This window comes from Zootermopsis nevadensis, unplaced genomic scaffold (assembly GCF_977971745.1).
Source record: "Zootermopsis nevadensis isolate Lab colony 2312 unplaced genomic scaffold, Znev_1.0 Znev_ptg000061l, whole genome shotgun sequence".
In the NCBI taxonomy this organism is placed as follows: domain Eukaryota; kingdom Metazoa; phylum Arthropoda; class Insecta; order Blattodea; family Termopsidae; genus Zootermopsis; species Zootermopsis nevadensis.
Window position 1 is genome coordinate 290,399 of NW_028259192.1, and position 21,001 is coordinate 311,399.

The 21,001-nt window shown below is 39.6% G+C and overlaps 1 protein-coding gene across 3 annotated transcripts; it reads left to right on the forward strand.

The window, feature by feature from the left end:
* Positions 1-495: 495 nt before the first annotated feature.
* Synj (synaptojanin) lies at positions 496-20,600 on the forward strand. 3 transcript variants are annotated; one of them, XM_087340450.1, is made up of 21 exons: positions 496-961; positions 2,228-2,314; positions 3,718-3,985; positions 4,183-4,347; positions 4,466-4,610; positions 5,297-5,470; positions 5,565-5,734; positions 7,045-7,126; positions 8,115-8,267; positions 8,630-8,786; positions 9,629-9,811; positions 11,250-11,361; positions 11,782-11,969; positions 12,337-12,482; positions 13,415-13,552; positions 14,442-14,616; positions 15,695-15,873; positions 16,567-16,746; positions 17,750-17,897; positions 18,184-18,341; positions 19,151-20,600. In XM_087340450.1, exons 1-21 carry the CDS (start codon positions 835-837, stop codon positions 19,550-19,552), a joined length of 3,537 nt encoding a protein of 1,178 aa, XP_087196576.1. In that variant the 5' UTR covers positions 496-834; the 3' UTR covers positions 19,553-20,600. The 3 variants fall into 3 exon arrangements, with proteins under 3 accessions (XP_087196576.1, XP_087196575.1, XP_087196577.1); XM_087340449.1 differs by having other exon boundaries at positions 497-961; positions 15,683-15,873; XM_087340451.1 differs by lacking the exon at positions 496-961 and adding an exon at positions 1,150-1,198 and having other exon boundaries at positions 15,683-15,873.
* Positions 20,601-21,001: the final 401 nt, after the last annotated feature.

A 21,001-nucleotide genomic window follows, 5' to 3' on the forward strand; every position in this document is an offset into this window, starting at 1 on the left:
GTACAATCCATTTAAGCCAAATGTGGAGCAGCATTATTCATTGGTACAAAGGACAAGACTGAAGAGGCATAAACCATACCAGGATACATACATGCACCACTAAAGTAAATTCCAAATGATTAATAAAAGATTATGTGAGTTATCTTACTCAGGTAACTAGTTTCAAACTAATACAAATTGCATGATCTTAAAGTAAGTTCCATAAATCAATGTGTTATAAGGCTTGTATGTATGTGGTAGCACACAGGACTCGTGTATGAGGTCACAGGACCAAATCCTGGTGAAGTAATTTCTTTCATGCAGCCACCATATTGTAATAACTATACAGCACTGCATAGCTTATTGAACCCACCCCCACAGGCTTGTTCATCCGTCAAGTTGGTATCACCCGTTGTGGAAAATTGCATAACGTCCATACCAAATTTAATCAAAATCCGTCCAGTGGATCTTGAGTCATGTAGATAAAGACATGACCAGCATTATATGCGTTCATTTCATGCTCATCATCCAAAGTACGCATAATGTTTTTCGATTTGGATGGAGTAGGATTAGAATAGTAGTTGTCACCAACTGGGAGAGAATAGCACAGTTTACGCTACTTGGTACGAGGTTGTGATCCTGCTGATGGAGCAGCAAGCACCTCTTAGACTACAATACGGCTCGATATCCGAGAAATCAACTTCGTTCTTCCACCATGAGAACCTGAAATCTCACTTTCACTATTTTCATCCATTATGATTCCATAGGTTGCAGCACGTATGCGTCAGCTGTTTAAGGGGGTCGTTTCATCTAGGCTGTATATCTTTGCGGCTAATAACCCTCGCTGTAGTAATCATGGCGATGGGTAAAGGATTTCGTGTGTGTGAAAAAATAAATCCACCGAATCCATATAGTGTTTTATTGGAACAAAGAAATAAAGAAGAAACGTTGTTGTTCGAATCACAGGCGGTAGCAGTACTATGTGCGTATTATAATTTGTTGAAATATATTTTTTATCACTCGTGGTTAACCCGTCATTATGACGTTTGGGAGCACGAAAGTTGATTCAAATGACAGATTTTCAAGCATCGTTACTTAATAATACGTTCTGAAAACAAAATATTTCGTTGTAACCAGCTTTTGTGCGTGGAAACCTTGACTTGGGAGAGGGCTGATATTTGGTACATGATGAACTTAAGTCGAACTTTGTGGCCCAGTGGTTAGTACTCCTGTTTCGTGTTGCGGAGGTATCTGGTTCAAATCTCGAACAGGAGATCGGCTGTCCAGACAGGTGTTGTTCAGTCCGTGTAGGCAAATGCCAGGATAGTATAATCAATTATGCCATTGACGACTTCGTTTCGTGTTATCTTCAATTTGTTGTTTATTAATTATTGTTGACATTATAGTCATACAACGCTTTTATAAATAAACTACAGTCCCAAGGTAGAAGGAGATTTGCATGACAGTTGAGGGTTTCAATGTTGAACGAAAATATGGCCAGTCACTGTTGAAAATAATTGGCCTTATATGTAATAAACAATCAACGTTTTTATTTTCAGTTACTTTCTTTTTCTCAGTCATTCAGTTTTGATTGTCAGGAAGTATTGTATCACCTGCAGTGTGGATTGCAAATTGCAGGTTGTGTATGGTCTGTTCAATAGTTCCTGAGTTTATATGCAGGCCTGGAGACAAATTATTATGATGTGGTAGATGTCCATGTTTTCCTCAGTCCCTCCAGGAAAATGCCAGAATAGCACCTTAAATTAAGCTATGATCACTTCTTTCTGCTTCCCTTCTAATTCATTGTTCACTAATAATTGTGCTATTTCTTGCCACTGTGGACTAGGTCCTTTCAACTTACGTGATATCCTGTAGACAAAATCTATACGGTTCAAAATTGCATATCATAAAGAGTGAATAACTGTAATGCAGTTTTTGTTTGTTGTGTATTGCCTGATTCTCAAAGCTGTACTATTCAGTTGTCCAGTATTTACAAGTCAGAAAATGTAAAACTGTGAGTATAAATGATGTACAACAGGGCTCTGGTCATGCAGGTGGACATTTGGTTAGTGTCTTAAAATAGGTCTCACACTGCTTACCTCGTAAATATTTATGTTCTGTTATTAAGCCTGAAATACTCAGAAAACAGCATTGATCAAATGCAACCTTTTTGTGCCATAAACAGTTAAAATGGCTTTAATACAGTGTGACAGTAGTTAATATGTAATATGAGTTCACTTTATTTCAGCACCTCAAGAAACTGAGTCTGTCAAAAAGCAGTACACAAAGTTGTTGGATGGGTATGGCTGTTTGGGAGTATTGCAGCTAAATGCAGGTAAGTGAACTCAATGCTAGCCATTAATGCTCAGGTTAGATGCGTGTTCCTCAGTTATTAGGAACAGCTTACGTGTAGTCTGCATCTGTAAGTTCTGCACTGTTTTTCAACCTTTAAAATATTCAACCTATTCATATGTTGCATAGTTACGATGTGTGTAAAAAAGAGGTGCTAATGAGATGTCCAAAATTTATGGATGTCAGTACCTGGTGTAGGCTTACTTTAATTAAGAATTAATGACAATGGTATTAATAATAATCTTTTGAAGCCCACTCCCATGCATTGCACATTACACCCCAGCCTCAATAACGTTTTCTAAAGTTTATTCCACCAATTTTCGCTTCCCCATCACAAAAAGAAAAATTCCATTTCTGTTAACACAGTCTGAACTCAAATGCAAGCGCAGTACTGACGGAGTTAAAACTGTGTCTTCTGCAATACTGTAGTCCAGTTAAGGGTTCAGCAAAAGAATAGTTAAACACTTGCAGTGCATTCCAATGCTGGGTTCAATGTCCATAAGATAATCCTCCAGAGAGGAGGCATTCATCAGTCAGAAACTCGAAATAACAAAAAATATGCAACTGAAAAAGTTTCCCTGAAAAACATCGAAGCCTAAGTGCACGAACCTGTCCAACTTACAACAAAAGCGGTTTTCAAGTTCCTGGATAAAGGGGTGTCCAAGATATGGGGTATTATGGACATGTAAAATTATAGGATATTCGCCAGTTCCAATTAAAAGTGTCCAATAAAAAAGGGGTGTCCAACTTGAGGGGTTTTACTGTATCACAAAATTAACATTGAGTCTGGGTGCTTAACTGTATCATGGTCATGAGTTATGAATATGTTATCATTTTTTGATAATCTTCATCTTAACATGTTGTTCATGTCCACTGCAAGAAAACTGTGCACAGTCATTCATAATTCCCTGACACATTACAAAAAATTGGTAGATTTTAATGGTGCGGCGGATGGTAACATAGAACATGCCGATAGAAAGAGAAACTCTCCAAGTTTATTTCACATACGTCATAAATGCTCTATGTGCCCACCCTTTGTGACGTGACAGTCATCAAGCCAGTAATCCACTTCCGCCCTCACCCGCTGCAGCATGCCACTATTGATTTGTTCTGGTGTACTCCAAAGAGTACACATTTCCAATCTTGTTTCATGTTCATGGTCATTTTGAATCCTTTAAAATACAGTTACAGTATGGACAGTGTTGTTCTTCTGGGTTTTGGTGCCGTGTAGGCTTACAGTTAGATACCAGTGTTTTGGTCAAACATACTGTCTCCATCTTCAGGGCTGAAAACCCAGAAGAATAACCTTGTCATTTTCACAACTGTGAGAACCTCATTTCTCACATAGAATACTGAATATGTGTATTTGTCCATCTGTGATCACAGGAGAAAGTACAGCGCTGTACCTGGTGCTTGTAACTGGCTGTGTGTCAGTTGGGAAGATTGGTGATTCTGAAGTTTTTCGGGTAACTCAGACAAGTTTTGTATCACTCCGTAACCAGTCACAAGATGAAGAGCGCATCGCCGAAGTCCGCAAACTTCTTAACTCTGGCACCTTTTATTTTTCGTGGTCATCCTCCGGAGAAGCGTTAGATATTACGCTGTGCGCTCAACGTAGAAGGAAGAATGCCGTGACAGACAACAGGTTCTTCTGGTACGTAGCGCACTGAAGCCTTGCGCTTGATGTATCTTGATACAAGGTTTTCACGAAAGTCTTGCAGGCGTTTCATGTGCTAGTCATCCTGTTATTTCCCATTGTAAATTTAAATGACCTTTGAAGATGTATCATGTGTTGTGGAGTCATTGAAGGTGTGAATTTAAGAATAAGATGTCACGACGCTTTTGCTGCAGGAATCGCATGCTGCACATCCATCTGCTTCGCTTCAGTGTAAACTGCTCCAGCTGGCTACTAAAAGCAATGTGTGGCAGTGTTGAAATTAGAACTGTGTACGTCGGTCACCGACAGGCTCGGGCCGTGATCGTCTCTCGACTCAGCTGCGAGAGAGCTGGCACCAGGTACGCTGCAGGTCCTTCCTTACTCCAATGAAAAGATGTATAAGCTGCTTCTTACTGCAGCCTTTTTAAATTCTGTGGATTTCTTGTATTTTGCACCATTTTGTTATTAATGTTTCAGATTTAATGTGCGAGGCTGTAATGATGAAGGCCATGTGGCCAATTTTGTAGAAACTGAGCAAGTCATCTTTCTGGATAATGAAGTAACATCGTATGTGCAGACAAGGGGCTCAGTGCCTCTGTTTTGGGAGCAACCAGGCGTGCAAGTAATTTTTGTTTATGGAATATTTCAGATAGATTTTCTCTTTATAATCATTTATTTAAATTGCTGGTTCACAAATACCGTCTCCAAGGTTCTGCTGCAAGTATTTGATAATTAATGATGTAATATTAATATTTCGTTTAAACAAGTCTCACATCCATTGATAGGTTCTGCTGAAATTTCATTATAGCAGAAGTATGGCATCTGAAATAACTGTATGCTTTGTTCTTCCAAACAAACCTAACACTGGGATATTTTCAAACACATGTGCACGCGCACACTTTTTGTATGTGTGTGTGTGTGTATTTGTGTCTGTTGCTGATGATAATTTGATTGTCTTGAATCTTGTCTTATTTAATTTCACCACAGCGTTATGTCACTATGAAGGTAGCTAAGGCAGATTTGGGTGCACTGGACACATACTTTGAATGGGGAATAAGAATTGCATGCAAGAATTTAATCGGAAAATCGCTTCGAAGACCAAAAGAAGGTAATATTAAAATGAATCCTGTGGAGAGAGTCTTTGCATTGGCCTGAAGTGACTCAGCACTGTGTCCAGTGGACATCTTTGATATTAGTGATGCTGAGCATTTGGTCTTTGTTATTAATGAGTTTGTTGTTAACAAATTTACCAAAGCTTGTAACGGTATATATGTTTTTGTCAGAAATTATTGTTGTTCTTTATTTAAGGTTGGGTCTCATAAAGTGAAAATGTCACGTGGATTTGAGGCCTCTGTATCTTCTTTTGATCGTCACTTGAAAATGATTAAGGAACGATATGGAAACCAAGTTATTGTGAATTTGCTGGGATCAAGTCTTATTGGGAGCAAAGAGGGGGAAGCCATCTTAAGTCAGCTGTTTCAGGTTTGTCACATGAATATTTCAATCTCTTGTAATGAAAGACAAACATTTGGGCTTTTATGCAGATGTGCCTCATCATTGATGGGTGTGTTTACAGGCTCACCACAGAGCGTCAGTCCATGCTTCTGACGTACCGCACATAGTATTTGATTACCATCAAGAATGCAGAGGTGGAAACACAAGGAACCTTACAAAATTGAAGGCCAAAGTTGAAAAATATATGAAGTCATTTTCTGTCTACTATGCCAAAGGTGACGAAGTCATAAGGTAATGCTGCATTCTGTAGTGTTTTGGTAAGGGTTTAAGTACGTTCCTTACGTATGCTTTTGTGTATATAAATTTCTGTATGTCCTTGTTTTCCATAACGCTCTTCATAGATTCATAATGAAATGAAAATTGTGATATGTCTTGTCTTTCCCACCGTTTTTGGTGATTCCCATTTCATTATCATTGTCATTGTTATCCTCATTTGATGCTCGCTGTTCTCCCTCAGTCTGTATGAGTTGAGTTCACTTAACCTGCCAGGTGGCTTGGTGTGTGTGTGCTGTTGTTTTTTTTAGCACTTCGGGGTCTTACGTGGCTTATGGAGGTGGTCGAAAATGGACCAAAACATGTAGACCAGAAGGCTGTAAAAGTTCTGATGTAACTGATGGTTGTAATAAAATTATATTTGTTAAGCTATTTCATATTCTGGCCACTTGCATGATGTTTAATTTAATCAAAGACATGATGATATAAATTGGAATATGTGTTTCAGAGTTTGGTACAATTTATACGAAAACGTTTTTGCACCTGCACCGGTTATGCATGGATAGGGATTGAAAGGCGTCGGATCGGCACCTTGCTTGCCGGCGCAAGTCTCTAAAAACGTTCAGATTTGTTTATAATGGCGTGTGGAGATCACCGAGTCTTATTTCTCTGGTAAGGAAATCAGAGCTGCGCCGTATGTTGGAACAGAATTTGACATCCATTGATGTGACATATGTTGAATATGTATGTATAAAATGTTGGCATCTTATTTCTGTACAGCTCTGACATTCTTTCTGCACACCGACACACCTGCCACCATCATTCATTGACATTTCCATCTGGTTGAGTAATTATATAATAAAGCCTCATTGCACTTATTCCCTCTTCATTGTTATCATCGCCATCATCATCAAAAACTATGCAGTATTGAGCTGTCTGTTCCTGAAGGTTATGTATCTGCTGGGGCATCCCAAGTATTGGAAGACGAATGAGTCATGGATAAGCTATGAACCTATTACACGGTCATTTCTGCTTTTGGTGGGGCGCTCGAAAGTTCTCAAAGAAATTTGGCATGTGCCTTCTCCTGTGGATTCATAGTGACTGACCTGATTCGTAAAGATGGATGAAGTTCAGCGGAAAATACGCGGTGCTACCATCTTCTAGAAGTTCATTGAAACTTGGGAGGTTTCTCTTACAGATGATGATCAGACAGTGTGTCTATGTCTTTTCATAAAAGTTTTATTCACGGGTAAAGTTATAAAGATAATTTATATACACCCTGTACTAGAGCATACCTTATACTAATATATAGTTTCCTGTCTCCACAGCAAACAAAAAGGGACAATACGCACAAACTGTTTGGACTGCCTTGATCGGACAAATTGTGTTCAAACCTTCTTTGGATTAGAGGTATGATAATGGCGTTTTATTTTAATGTTTCTGAATGTGAAGGTCTTTTTGTTAAAGCTGCTTATAAAATTTTTTTAGGAACCTTGCTGATCAGCAATTTCCATTTTTTTCTAGGATGCCGTGAACTTGAAATTTGTAATAAACCCACATATCATTCATTTGTTCATAACCTCCAAAGGTTCTGTACTGTCAGTAAACAATCCACTTCATTTTGGAGGTTGCAAAGTTCTCAGATGCGGCCTTTTTAAGTTATTAGGAGGTAATAAGGATTATCTTTACTAAGCTTGCTGATGAAAATTAGGGAATGTGGGTAATTGCCTTCATATGTATATTCATGTATGACTACCATGCAGTTCCCTTTATCAATATATAAATCCTAATGTCTTTTATGAGTTTCAGTGCTGGAGAAGTTTAATCCTTTGGCATCCAGCACAAGAGCGATGGACTTTGTAGCTGTAAAATCCTTGATTGGATCTTCCAGCTAAACTGGATTCACTATTCACTCTTATCTGCGCACTACGCTGCACACATAATAGTTTACTGTTCATTTTGGAAGGTTGTTATCAGAGCGATTACTCTGAAACTGAATTTTTAAGTGGCTTAGACAGAATGCTGCATCATGCTTACGGGCTAGGAGAATTCAGATTTCCGGGGTGAGAAGAATGTGTGTCTCCTGTGGTATAGGCTGCACCTTTTCAGCCTTGGTTTCTGTTCCCTGGACTGTTAAGAATCACAACGGAAATTTCAGTTTCTCTGTTATGTAGTGTGTGAGTTTAGTGGGTCAGTATAAATCAAAATTAAATAAATCTGTAAACTTTTATTGAAGATTTTATTAGAATTCATCACATGGTTTGGGACTGTAAATGAGCAGTCGGACAGATGCAAATTACTTCACTGTTAAACATTTAATTTTTCTGAGTGTAGAAGTAACATCGAAGAGTCTTATCTGTGGGCATTGTCAGCTGGATTTGTAAATTTTCTGTTTCAGACACTTGCTAACCAACTTCATTTTCTGTGCCTAATGGAGAAACAGCAAATGGTGTCACGATTTGAAGAAGTTTTTCGTCAGATGTGGATCAACAACGGGAACGAAGTCAGTAAAATTTATGCTGGTACGGGCGCAATTCAGGGGGGTTCAAAGGTGAGTGTTGCCGTTTGCTGTCATTTCCTATTTGCACGTTCTTCATAGAAGATAAAATTATGCAGTGCACTTTCAAAAGAGTAGCTAAGTTCCATAGGGAAGGATTAACTGACTGATGATGTATATATGATTTAGGATATTATAACATTCAGGAATGCTCTTTGGCTCTGTGGTGACATAAACAAATTAATTTTTGCAGCTGTAAAATAGGTAAGCACGCGTTGCTGTTATGGGCTGAACTGTGTTGCTGTCAGTTTATAATCTGTGATCTTTGTGGACTTTCCTCTTGTCTCTCCTATGTGTTTTCGTAGGAGAAGGAAAATACTATTGCTATACTTTTACCGTGAGTTGTTCTTTCGCAGCTGATGGACGGAGCAAGATCTGCAGCACGCACTATTCAGAACAACCTGTTGGACAACAGCAAGCAAGAAGCTATTGACATACTGCTACTAGGCAGTACCCTCAACAGTGAGCTGGCAGACCGTGCACGCATCCTACTGCCATCCAATATGTTGCATGGTATTGATTCCCTCTGTCTTTCTCATAGTTGTTCATTTTCATTTCCTGATGACACACTTATGTAGACGAGTAAGACTGAAATTTATTACCTGCGTTGCAAACAAATTGTTTTTTTATTATTATTATTATTATTTGTGAACCTTATCCTCTTCATCATCCTAAATAATCACGAGTTTACTTTTTGACTTTTGTTGGGGATGTACTGGCTACAGGTGTTAAATGCTTACGAAATCTTCTTTGGGTTACTTACCTCGAAATAAGCCACCACAATCTCATGTATTTTCTCTTTATATTCTCTATTTATCTTTGCTTCGGTGTCCTATCATTTTATGGTGAAGTGTTTGCAGGTCATTACTCCTTTGTATTATGGCGGTAATGAGGTAAAATCAGGGCCCAGAGACCAGCTTTTGTGACTGAGACTTTCCATGGCTTTCCTTCATCTTTCCAGGAAAATGCTAAGGCAGTGCCTTAAATTAGGCCGTGGCCACTTCCATCAGTATCCTATGAAATTAATGATCTGTCAATCATCCTATCATTTGGAATTGTGTTGTAAGAGCTACTGACAGTATATTTAAATAAATTGTAAATAAATAAGATAAAGTATCATTACTAACTAATGAGTCACCAGAATAAAAGTCGCCTTAATATGAAAAACTTTGTTTTGTCATTACATTCTTGTATCATGTTTTTTTGTTCCTGCCATGGATTTTGCCCTTGATTTAAGTAAGCACAGTATTTGTATATTTTCAGTGGAAAGAATGCTGATGTAAGTACAAAGCTTATTTAGAAGGTCAGAGTGCAGAGGTCTGTCATTAACAGTTTTATGATCGCCTTATTTTCAGCCTCAACGAGCGTCTTACGTCAGATGTGCAAGCGGTATAATGAGTACATCTTCCCGATGAGCGCTAGGGTAGCTGTTGGAACGTATAATGTGAATGGAGGAAAGCATTTCCGGAGCGTCGTGTATAAGGACCTTTCGCTCTCTGACTGGTTACTGGATGCCCCTCGAATAGCAAAGTCACAATGTAAGTATATTTATTATAGTTAATTATGTCTTATCACTTGTTCATTGTCAACCCTAGTGCCTTGTTTTCTCATGTAATGTTTGTGTCCCCCTATTGTTCTGTCACCGCCACCCCATCCCTGCCCCCAAAAAGAATTTCACTGCATTTTGCAAGATTGGAAACTGGGAGTGAACACTCATCGTAGACTGACAAAGTTGTCTCTTCCTTCACTAATTGGGGGGAGAGAAAAACAACAACAACAACAAAACATAACAACTTGTTTAAAAATAACATACGTGAAATTGAAAATATTATCAAGTTTTTTTTTAAAAAAGACTTCGTGTTGATCATCTTGGCAGGTGTAAGCCTGGTTTTGCTTGTCATTATATTATTTCCCACAGCAACCAATCTCCTGTATGTACACAAATTAGAAACTAGCGACACACAAGACCAAATACCAGAGTTGACAAAAATATATGCAAATGGAAATCTGTTTTTGGTGTGGTTGTTGTGTATAGAGTGTTCTTATCACTTATTGTCCCTCCTGGACGCTTGTCAAGGTGTGTTTTTCAGTTTTAATAAGTGTTATACAAACTGTGTTTTGTTGTACAAATTGCGATGCTGGATTACATGTGTGCATGTTTTGGGGATTACCATAAAAAAACTGTACTTGTAAATACAGTAGAGTCCTGATTATCCAACCTAAATGGGATTGAAGGATAGTTGGATGGTGCAGAATACTGATGTAAAAGACGATGGTAAAGATCAGCTCAATTTATGACTCATTTTACAGTATTATTAAATTACAAATAAAATGTAATATGGCATCAAATGAAAAATCCCACGAACAGATTTTTTTTAAGATAATGTAAATTTGTGAATAAAAAGTTTATTTTTTCAAGAAATTAGTAATGGGCTTTTGCTCCCTGAGCCTCCTTCCTTTTCTTTGTGGCACGGTCATGCCAGTGCCCGAGCGGTAGTACGTCTGTAGCAACCGAGTGCATTAAATGTAGAAGGTGCTTGGTAGTCGAGAGAGTGATTCATTCCGCTTCGTGCTGCATTGAATTTTGGGGAGATGAAGCATTCTGACAGAACATGTCAGAAAACCGAAGGTCGGATAACTGGGCCTCTGCTCTACTATACAGCCCAATGTATATTCCCACTTGCGTGCAAATGTAGTGAATTTTTGTTTCTTATGTGAGTAATAAGAAAGTATTATGTGTTTTAATTTTAAAAAATTACATCCTTTGAAAAACAGTCTTTTCTGTTTGAGTGTCTGTTTTGTCTGCATGAGTTCAATGTTTATTTCATATTTTTAGAGTCCATGTTTCGAAAGATATGTACAATTTTTTGTGACGATTCATCGTTTCTTTAAATGCCTAGAATTAAATCTTGCCAGTGACTGTTTACATTGCGTACGGTAAAGGTTAATGGAATTTTGTTTTTCACTTCTTTGCAGCTCTTGTCGATGTTACTAATGTACCTGAAGAAGAATCTCCTTCCGTTGATATTTTTGCAGTAGGTTTTGAAGAAATTGTTGACTTGAATGCCAGTAACATAATGGCTGCTAGGTGAGTGTGCTCGCCAGTTCTTCTGTTCTGGAAAGAACTTACTGTTCATTTATAAACCAGTGTGCGTTCTTTCTCTTGTGTGGGGTTTCACATTTTTACTTACTGTTGTCCGTAATTGTTGATCATTCTAGCACCCTTTCTTATTTATGGTTTTTTGATTATGTCAGTAGCTCAGACTGGATAGTATCGTATGATGGAATAATTGGTGACTTATAAATTGGAAAGGAGTGCTCATAGCCTGATTTAAGTTTGTGTTAATTTCTGCGTTCACATCTGTTGTGTGCCATGAGAGAATCTGAAAGTGTTCAACACGAAACAGAACTTGTTATGCATAGTTTTCTGTGATGACTTTGAGTCTTAGATATTAAATAATGTTGTCCAATGCATTATAATGTCTCCATTTGATTGATTACTTTTCAGTTCAGAAAATGCAAAGGCGTGGGGAGAAGAACTACAGAAGGTGCTGTCACGAGACAGTAATTATGTAATGGTGACATATGTGCAGTTGGTAGGAGTGTGTCTGTACCTGTTTGTTCGTCCGGAGCACACGGCCTTCATTCGGAATGTAGCTGTAGATTCTGTCAAGACTGGTCTGGGTGGCGCTACCGGTAAGTTGATTTCTTCTAGTAGTGGATGAACCCGTTGATAGCAGATTAGTAATGTGTGGCTATGAAAATGTAGTTCAAGTTAGTTTACACATACCAGATCACCCCATTATTAGGGGTGACAGAATCTAATATTATTTTCCATCCTGTTCCTTGGTTTTGCGAAAGCTTATTGGCATTAGTGGAGAGATTTCATCAAACTGCGTGACCTTAAGCCACAGCCTATTTTAAAGCTGGACTCGCTTGCTCTGAGTCCATGAAAGTGACAAATCAAAGTAAAGATCTTTAGTATCATAAGGCAATAGGTAAAGATTGTAGTAATAATTATTTTATGCAGCATCGCACTGAAAAGTGTTTGTCTTTACAACAGGTAACAAAGGTGCCGCGGCAATCCGATTTGTTTTCTACAGCACCTCGCTGTGTTTTGTTTGTGCTCATTTTGCGGCTGGACAGTCGCAAGTTTCGGAGAGGAATGCAGATTATGCTGAAATTACGAGGAAAATAATGTTTCCAATGGTAAATGCTCATCTTTGCAATATTTTTAAAATTTGGAAAATACGATAAAATAATGGATGAAAGTGGGTAGTTGGAGAAAACAGTAGTAATAAACCGGTGGAAGCATGGCTGTCGGCAGGCGAGGGGGAGAATCTATGATGCAGGTATTTGTTTTGTGTGTGTCTGTACTGGGCAATTGATTTTTAAGAAATTTGTTTTTATGAACTTCTTGCCTTTGGGACATACTCGGTCTTCATACTTTTTAATCCTGTAGTGTCTCATACGCTGCTGCTAGTGAGGACATTTATGAGTAGAAATAAAAATAAAATTCCAAGTCGAATCAGAATATGTGGAATTTGCTGTAGTTTCAAATTATAACCACATTGATAAGTGTTGCATGAAGCATTTTTATGTGCATTGAAGTTCACAGTAACTGAATCGTCATGAATGTTTGGCAGCAGAAATCTGCTGACTCCATTGAAGCAGAGTACTCCTTCATAGGGTGATAGTTGCTCATCTGTTCAATGAATACCCTGCCTTATATGGAATACAAAGGAAAAGTAAAATTCAGAAATCTGCACTGCAGTGGAAATTGTTCCCACAGATTTACAATCTCTCTTGTGTCATGAATCATGCATTCTTTGAGATTGTAGTTGAGAGCTCGTCTTGTTAGTGCCAAATCTAGCATCCAGCGAACACCAATCCTCCTCCTGGTATTTGTTTAATAAATTATTAAGAAGTATGTAACTGTCAATTCACTAATTCTTGTAGTCTTTTTGTTAAGACAGAAATGTTTTAAAAAGGGTAGGTATCGAAACTTCATCCCAGAGCTTTTTAATAATATCACTTTGTGTGTGAGAGAGTTAGATTTATGTGTTAAAAAGGAAATTTGCTTTGCATTTTGTCTCTACAGGGTTATCAGGTAATTAGGCTAGCGTTACATCTAATTCTAGGGCCGCACACTCAACTCACACGATTATGTGTTCTGGTGTGGTGATTTTAACTATCGCGTGGACATGGACAAAGACGAGATGAAGGAGCTTATCAAGAAGGGGGAATATGACCAGATAATGCAGCATGATCAGCTGAGGGTAAGTGACGGGCACTAAAATTCTTAGTGTTGCCTTTTTCAACCCCGTAGTGTTGTGAGTGAATATGGTTCGCACTACATGAAACGTATGTTGGATAAGTTATGGTGCGTTCACAGCGTGATTGCAGACGGGTTCTGAATGGGACAGCCTCTGTCTCTGTGGGAGTGTGAGCAGTGTGTCTGGTCCGGAAACTTGTTTTAGACAGGGAAAATAAGCGTTGGTATTTTTATTATTTGTCCCACAACTCATCACTTTTATTTTATTCAACCAGTGCCTTGGGATATTTATTGTTTACAATGTATTTCTCTGTGCTGTACAGTTTTTGCATTTCTGCTTGTGATTATTTGCCTGATATTTCAGAAGAAATTTAATTATAATGCAGATTTGTGATCAGGGTAAGAGATGTATCTTTATGCAGTGACTGCAGAAACTTAACTAGAGTAAAGAGTGTGATTACTTCTGCCAAAATTAAAAATAAATTTACCTGATTCTAATATGATACTTATTTTGGTGCCTGTTTTGCCTTTAAATGGAACTAGGAATGCTGTTTATAAATTATGCTTTGTGAAGGGAACATAATCAGCAATTCCATATTCACATTCATATTTCTTTCACCTTTGTGTGTTTTGTCTTCACCACAGATACAAGGAATGAGTAGAAATGGTGGTGGTTCATATGCATGCAGCTTTCTGGAAAATGTTTTGACTTTTATTTGAAAATTCTGTGGTTCTTTGAGTTGTGTGGCAAGTCCCATTAAGGCACTGGCACACACAATATATTTTCCGTCGCCAATCTCGAAATGGCGCTCATTTTATAGGACTGCTGTAAACTGAGTCGCATCGAAAAGGCCAGGCATGATGAGATACTAAGTACAGTACTGACATTTCAGGTTCAACAAGAACAAGGAAATGTATTCAAGAATTTTTTTGAGGGAGACATAAACTTTGCACCAACCTACAAGTATGACTTATTCTCAGATGACTACGATACGAGCGAGAAGTGCCGCGCACCAGCGTGGACGGACCGAGTGCTGTGGAAACGAAGGAAACAGATTCCAGACACAGGTATAAGATGTGATTTGTCCCTCGAGTTGTGTGACTTTCAGGCACTGCGAGAACTTCGTACAGGTTGCATTGCTACTGGATTGCAGTTGGTGGTACCTGAAATTGGTATAAACTGGAGCTGTGGTCTTCTGGGCATCATGTTGCCTTCCAGGTGGTTACTGACATTTCTCGGTCTTATGTACCATAAATTATTGTGGAACTTAAAATCTACTGTTGTAGCTGTTATACATATTAATTAATTTTCTGGGCAAATTTAGTGGAAACATTTCTTATTGTAACATGTGAAATTAAATACGCTAGTGAGTCACTTGCACAGTTGTTGGCGATGTCAGGCAACCTTCCCATTGACTTGAATATTTTCTCATAGAAGAATGATCAGTAATTTAAAAGATTAGTCAGTTTTATTTGTGGTGGTACACAGATCAAACTGCCGTCCACTGCTACAAACATGCACGACAAAATGTCATTCGTTACAGTAGATTTTTTCCTCATTTTGTAATTTGTATGGTCCCAGCCCAATTAATTATCCCATTTCTTCTGTTTGGCTTCTCCTCGGTTTTGTCGCCTATTTGCCTCTGGCCTCTGAATTACCAGCAACTTCTGAATCCTTGTAGCTATTTGGTAGCATTCCTTGGATAGGAGAGGGAACGGTCAAACGTTGTGCACCGCCTGTACAGGACGTACAACAGGAAATTACTGACGAACATTATGCCTTGATGGGGTTAAAATTCACCATCACAGTGCTCAAGTGGCCACTGTGATTTGCATTTTCCTTGGCTTGATTTTCATATATACACTGTCCCCAGATAGTTCAACAGCAAAATCGTGTGAGGCAGCCTCAATATGGAGTTCTGCTCTATCACGGAACTGCGTGATGTGGACAGTGTGTTCGACCTGCATCAGCGTAACATGTACCCAAACACTTGAATCGAAGTTTGGCATTTAAGAAAATTTATGACTTGGTGAATGAGTGGGTGTTCATGTTCGTGAGGCTGAGCTGCTCTTCATGAACTAGTATGATGATAATGTTCTGTTACTGTCATGAAGCAAAATGTGATCCCTGTAGATTTGTCATCAGACTGGAATCCAGGACGGCTTGTCCATTATGGAAGGGCAGAACTGAAACAGAGTGACCATCGTCCAGTAATTGCAGTCATAGATATTGAGATTTTCCATGTAGATGACTCCAGACGCAGTCAAGTGTTCATGGAAGTCGTTCAGGATTTGGGGCCTCCGGATGCGACAATCGTAGTTCAGGTACGAGTCCAGTCATTTCTGGTAGTTTGCCAGTGCTATTCACTCTTTGTATGAATTGCACCATTTTGTGAAACAGAGTTGATTACGGACGTTTGGTACATTCATGGTTGCTGTGTTTTATTATGACGTCTTTGCAGTAATGACTCCATAATACTGACTAGTTTAATTCAGCGCTTAAAGTCCTGCAGTACAGCTCTAAGGCTTTGAAAATAATGACAAAATTCTGATTGAATATTTGTAAAAAGGAACAATCCCTGCATGTGTGTGCCACAGAATGGAACTTGTGCTCCACTTCCAAGTACAAGACAAAGTTTTCAGATTGCCATGTTGGTTTTATGCACCATGACAGTGACGCTGTTCTTCGATTGCTTGGCACAATCAGTAGGATTCGTAGAGGTGTTCTGGGCTCTGTCGTAAGGAAGCAGGCATAAATCAACTTTGGCCCCTGAACACTTTTACTTCTGGTGGGAAAGTTCTGTGTACTTTCACATTCGATTGTACAAAATGGCCTCTTTTTCATTGGTTCACTTTCCTTGCTGTACGAGTCAGTACGTAGGGTTTTCAGTGATGTTTCTTGTCATATAAAGAAAGAAAGTTTAAATTTATTTATTCTGAAGATGGTTTTGATATGTTGTGCTCTCATGATTTGGTGCGTGTGATTGGGACAGCGGAGTTTTGGTCTTGTGTTGGCAGGTTGATGATGGTGAAGGGAGTGGGGAAGATGTGTTTGATGACAACTTCATGATGGTTCTTTTGCAAGAATTATCGCAGATAGGAGAAGTGATTTTGGTTCGGTTTGTTGAGGACACTATGTGGGTTACGTTCAGAGACGGCCAGTGTGCGCTGATGGCCGCGAAGAAGGGCACCACGCAGGTATAATGTTACCATCTGGGGACATTTCCTATAAGTTATTAAATTTTTGCCTTTTATGGAACTGTTCAAACATTTTGAATTTTGTAACTTATGGTAGAATGAGCAATTACATTGTCACATACAACAGCATTTTCCAGATTGTCTTCACGTCATACGTAGAATGTATTTCATCTGAAAATGTCACAAACCTGTCGCAAAATAACACTTCAGGTGAGAAAATTACATAAAACTGAACAGAGCATAATTTTTGTATTGTAAAAAATAAGTAATTCTGCTTTACACCACTGGTCTGTTCTCATACTCTCGTTGAAAACCACTTTCGGATTTCTCTTTTACTTCGTACAAGAGTCTGTTGGAAAGCGAATACTGTGATTGTATAGCGGTTTGCCAGTCACAGCGTACACATCTGAGTAACGACCAACTCATTGGAGCAGAATCCTTGTTGAGAAGCTGATTGTTATCCAGCTAGTAAAGATGCACCATTTTTTATGGAACCTAAAGACTAAGAAAACCCCATCCTGTGCCATGTGAGTCCAATCCACATCTTCCTCCCTCTTTCTTTGAGATTCTCCCATCTCTGCCTCTTTCCAACCAGAAATTTGTACACATCCATTATCTTCCATAGGCATGCTACGTGCCCTACCCATGTCATATTCCTTTATTTGATTGTCTCAATATTTGACTTACTTTTCCTTGCGTACTGCCTGCACGCAGGAAGAATCGTTGTAGGTGGCAGTATGTGCTACTGGCCTCTCAGTTATAACGATCAGTGCGTTCGATTTACGATGCTATTCATTGCACATGTTTTCTCCCTCTACAACTAAAGACCAAGGGCATTCATACTTCTTATGGACAGTAATTCTCATACTCAAGTTTGTGGTGTTGGTACTCTAAAGAAAAAGCGTAAGAACTTTCCAACAATCTCGATGTATACGAAGATTACAGCCAGAGATGGGAGCAAACTGATCCTGAATGTCATCAGTAATTTGAATTGTCGTTGCAGTTATGTGGGCATGTGTTGCGGCTTAACTTAAAGAACGCCAACTGGAAGGAGCAGGCGCAAAAGGAAATTGAGCTGTGCACAAATAACACGACGCCACTTTGTGAGGAAGTGGATCCAATCTATGTTACTAATGGCGATGAACTGTACAGTAAGTTGTCTTCATACTTGCATGTTTTGTTAAAATCTCATTAATTTCAGTCATGAATGTTTTACCTGGTGTGGTTGAAGTGCCTTCTTCACTCTGTGTTTCAAAACTGTATTATAACTTGATGATGCCAGCGGGTACTGACTGTCGTGAAACATGCCTGGGGCGAACGTAAAACTCACTATAAATAATAACTAATAAGACTGAAAAAAAGGTCTGTTGCTGATGCTTGCAGTTTCCGTGTGATTGGATGCTTTGATTTGTTAACGTAATTTATTTATGAATCTAGCTGCTGGTAGGCCAGAAGATGAAATGTCGACGAGCGTAGCAGGTGGAGCAGATCTAGGACCAAAGTTGGGAAATCCTCCACCCCGGCCTGCGCCACCTTCCAGGCCCCCTCTTCCTACTGCAAAGTCTCCGTCACAAACAAAAAAGCAGATGCCAAGGGTGAGTTAGTTTTGTGTAACAGCAGATTGAAATTTGTAGTTGTATTTTTAGTTAGTTTTCAGGACGTTCTGGAATTGTTCGTAGAGGAGTCATTTTGGAAAGGACTGTTACGTGTAGAACACTGAAGCAAAAGTATGGCTGCTGGACTTCTAACTCTCGGTATTATCGTAACTACAATTACATAATTTAGGAACGTAGTAATTGTGTACTCCACAGTGAAATACAAAGGCATTCTTTACGTATCTGGCTGAATGGGTTGAAGGTAGTTAGTTTAATTCAGGCTGGGTTTTCCTCAACACAGTCAGGTGAGTGTTGATCCAGGGGGATGTATCCAGACCACCCCTCCTGTCCTCAATTTCTGAAGCCTGTGACATCTAGGTGCCATGTCGATGTACAGTGGCCAGTTATTCATTTAAATTAGCCCAACTAGTTTCATTGGTCTTCTGAATTTAGTCATGATATTACGCGATACTTCCTGTAGACTTCCTCGAAATTTATAAATTGCTGATCCACTCATTTTTAGCAGTATCTGACTAATGCAAAATATGTGATCAGTATTTGTCCATTCCATCAAAATCCACACGGATAATTCCCACACGGCGTTAATGTTGACAGAAGAATGTTGGATAAAATTTTGTTTGACTTTATAACTGTGATATTCCTCAATAATTTCTGCAGTCAACTTTATTTCGTTTCTTATAAACGGATGCTGTAATCGGTGCCTTCCACTGCACCGGCGCATTATGCGGAGTGTTTAATAGTCTGAAGTATGCCAGCTGTTGAAATGTAAGTTCTCTGTGTGTTTCCAGGCTGGAGTTGTAAGCATCTCGCACTCCGTCATCCAGTCAAGTCGGCAGGATGCTGTTACCAAAGCTCCAGAGCAGAAATGTTCACCCATATATGGCCAGCTGGAAGACAGTGGTGCCATCTATGAAGAAATTCAAGATGGAGAGCATAGTTCTCCGATTCCATCGGGGCCACCGCCTCCACCGCCTCGTTTTGATTCCACTGAAAAAGAGGACTTTACAGTCCCTCAATCCACCCCACCGCCTCTCCCTCAGCGACAGCTTCCGCCTCCACCAGTACCAGATCGTTCTGCGGTTCCGCCCCCGGTTCCAGCTCGAGCCGGCGTGCCCCCTCCCATTCCAGCTCGAACCTCCAACACGGCCACTCCCACTCCTCCGGCTACTCCCCGTCGGAACGTGAGTTGAACCGACGTGGGTCTCGGAACTGGGCATAGTACACGTAGCGCAGTAGACTTAGACGTATGTGTGTCTGCAATATGGCCATACAGGTATCATGTGGGATACAGTATTTATTTTTTTCTTGGCTTTGTAGCTACAAATTCAGTATTAGCGTACTACGTGTATCTGCCGTAACTAGACTTCGCGGTACACGTCTCATTCTTTTGTCTTTATTTAGCATCGCGCGGAGTCTGCGAGAAGTGCGCTCGGATGCTTCTCAGACATCTTGTTCTGAAAGATATTTTCTGCGTGTGACTCTGAACGCGCGGTTTGCGGTCTCTAAGTCCGACAGCAATTGAATGCTGTATGTGCGGTTCCGTTAGCGCACAAAGTGTTGACTCTTGTTTCAGTACGATCTCAGCGATTGGTAAAATGTTGTCAGACATTCTCATAGAAGCGAGAAGAACTTGCCTATTGAAATGTAATTAATTTCTGATACTGACCAGATCCGAGTACAGATTTTTATTTTTGCGGACCAAAGCCTTTATCTCAGACTCTGCTGGACCAGAAGACAAAAGAAAAGTTACGGATATTTGAGGCATTCGCCACAAACCGTGGTAATTTGTTTTCATGTCAGACAAACCTTGCTTTTGGTTGGCTCTCCTTCAAAATCCACCGCGGCAAGAATCGCGTTTTGTTCCGTTAGAATTCCGCAGATTGCGAGAAAGATCAATGACGGGAATTGTAGCAGTCGTTGATGACTGAGCGTGCGCTGAAGTGTCGTTCTGCTTCTGTAACACGTGCTGAATGTGTGCGTGTATCCACGTAATTGTCAGTAGAGTACATTCCAGTGATTGGTGATTCTGTCATGATCACCGAGCCTGTATTTACAAGCTTGCTTATTGGAATAGGCCACGTTCATTGGTCACTTTTTGAGAATGGATTGAAAAATAAGCTTCATCATTAAAGTACCAAAAATTGTATTATATTTTAGATATTGTACATTTACGTTCCTTCAGTTGCAAGAGATGTAAATATTTAGAATAATATAATCCTGATATTGCTGTTTGTTTAAGACAGTTTCTGAACTTCCTCTTCTCACTCTGTTTCGTATAATCAAGGGGTGTGGGGGTGGGGATCGGATTCATCTCGATCGGTAGAGATGCAGCGAGGCTGTGAGCGACATAAAAAGCTCGGGATCTACGAGCCGATTCTCGTTGGGGCCTCTCCTCCAGTTGGTGGTTGTCTGAACATAATGAGGTTTTCTAAGATGTGGTGGACCGCAGCATCCGAAGCGAACGGTGCCTTTTGTAAGCTGCTGAATCTCATCATGGACAACGGATGTGGGACTTTTATGTCTAAGGTCTAAGTCTGGTTCTTCCGGATTCCCACGCTTCAAGCCTTGTGGATGGCGAACGTTTGTTCCGTGTGTAGCGATTTATGTTTTCAGGTGGTCTTCACGCCCCAGCACGAGTC

Excerpts from the sequence above, each read along its gene's own strand:
- Synj (XM_087340449.1), top strand. The coding sequence starts at position 835 with ATGGCGATGGGTAAAGGATTTCGTGTGTGTGAAAAAATAAATCCACCG. Across the intron at positions 16,747-17,749 it reads CGAAGAAGGGCACCACGCAG|TTATGTGGGCATGTGTTGCG; the intron begins GTATAATGTTAC and ends TTGTCGTTGCAG. Across the intron at positions 18,342-19,150 it reads CAAAAAAGCAGATGCCAAGG|GCTGGAGTTGTAAGCATCTC; the intron begins GTGAGTTAGTTT and ends GTGTGTTTCCAG.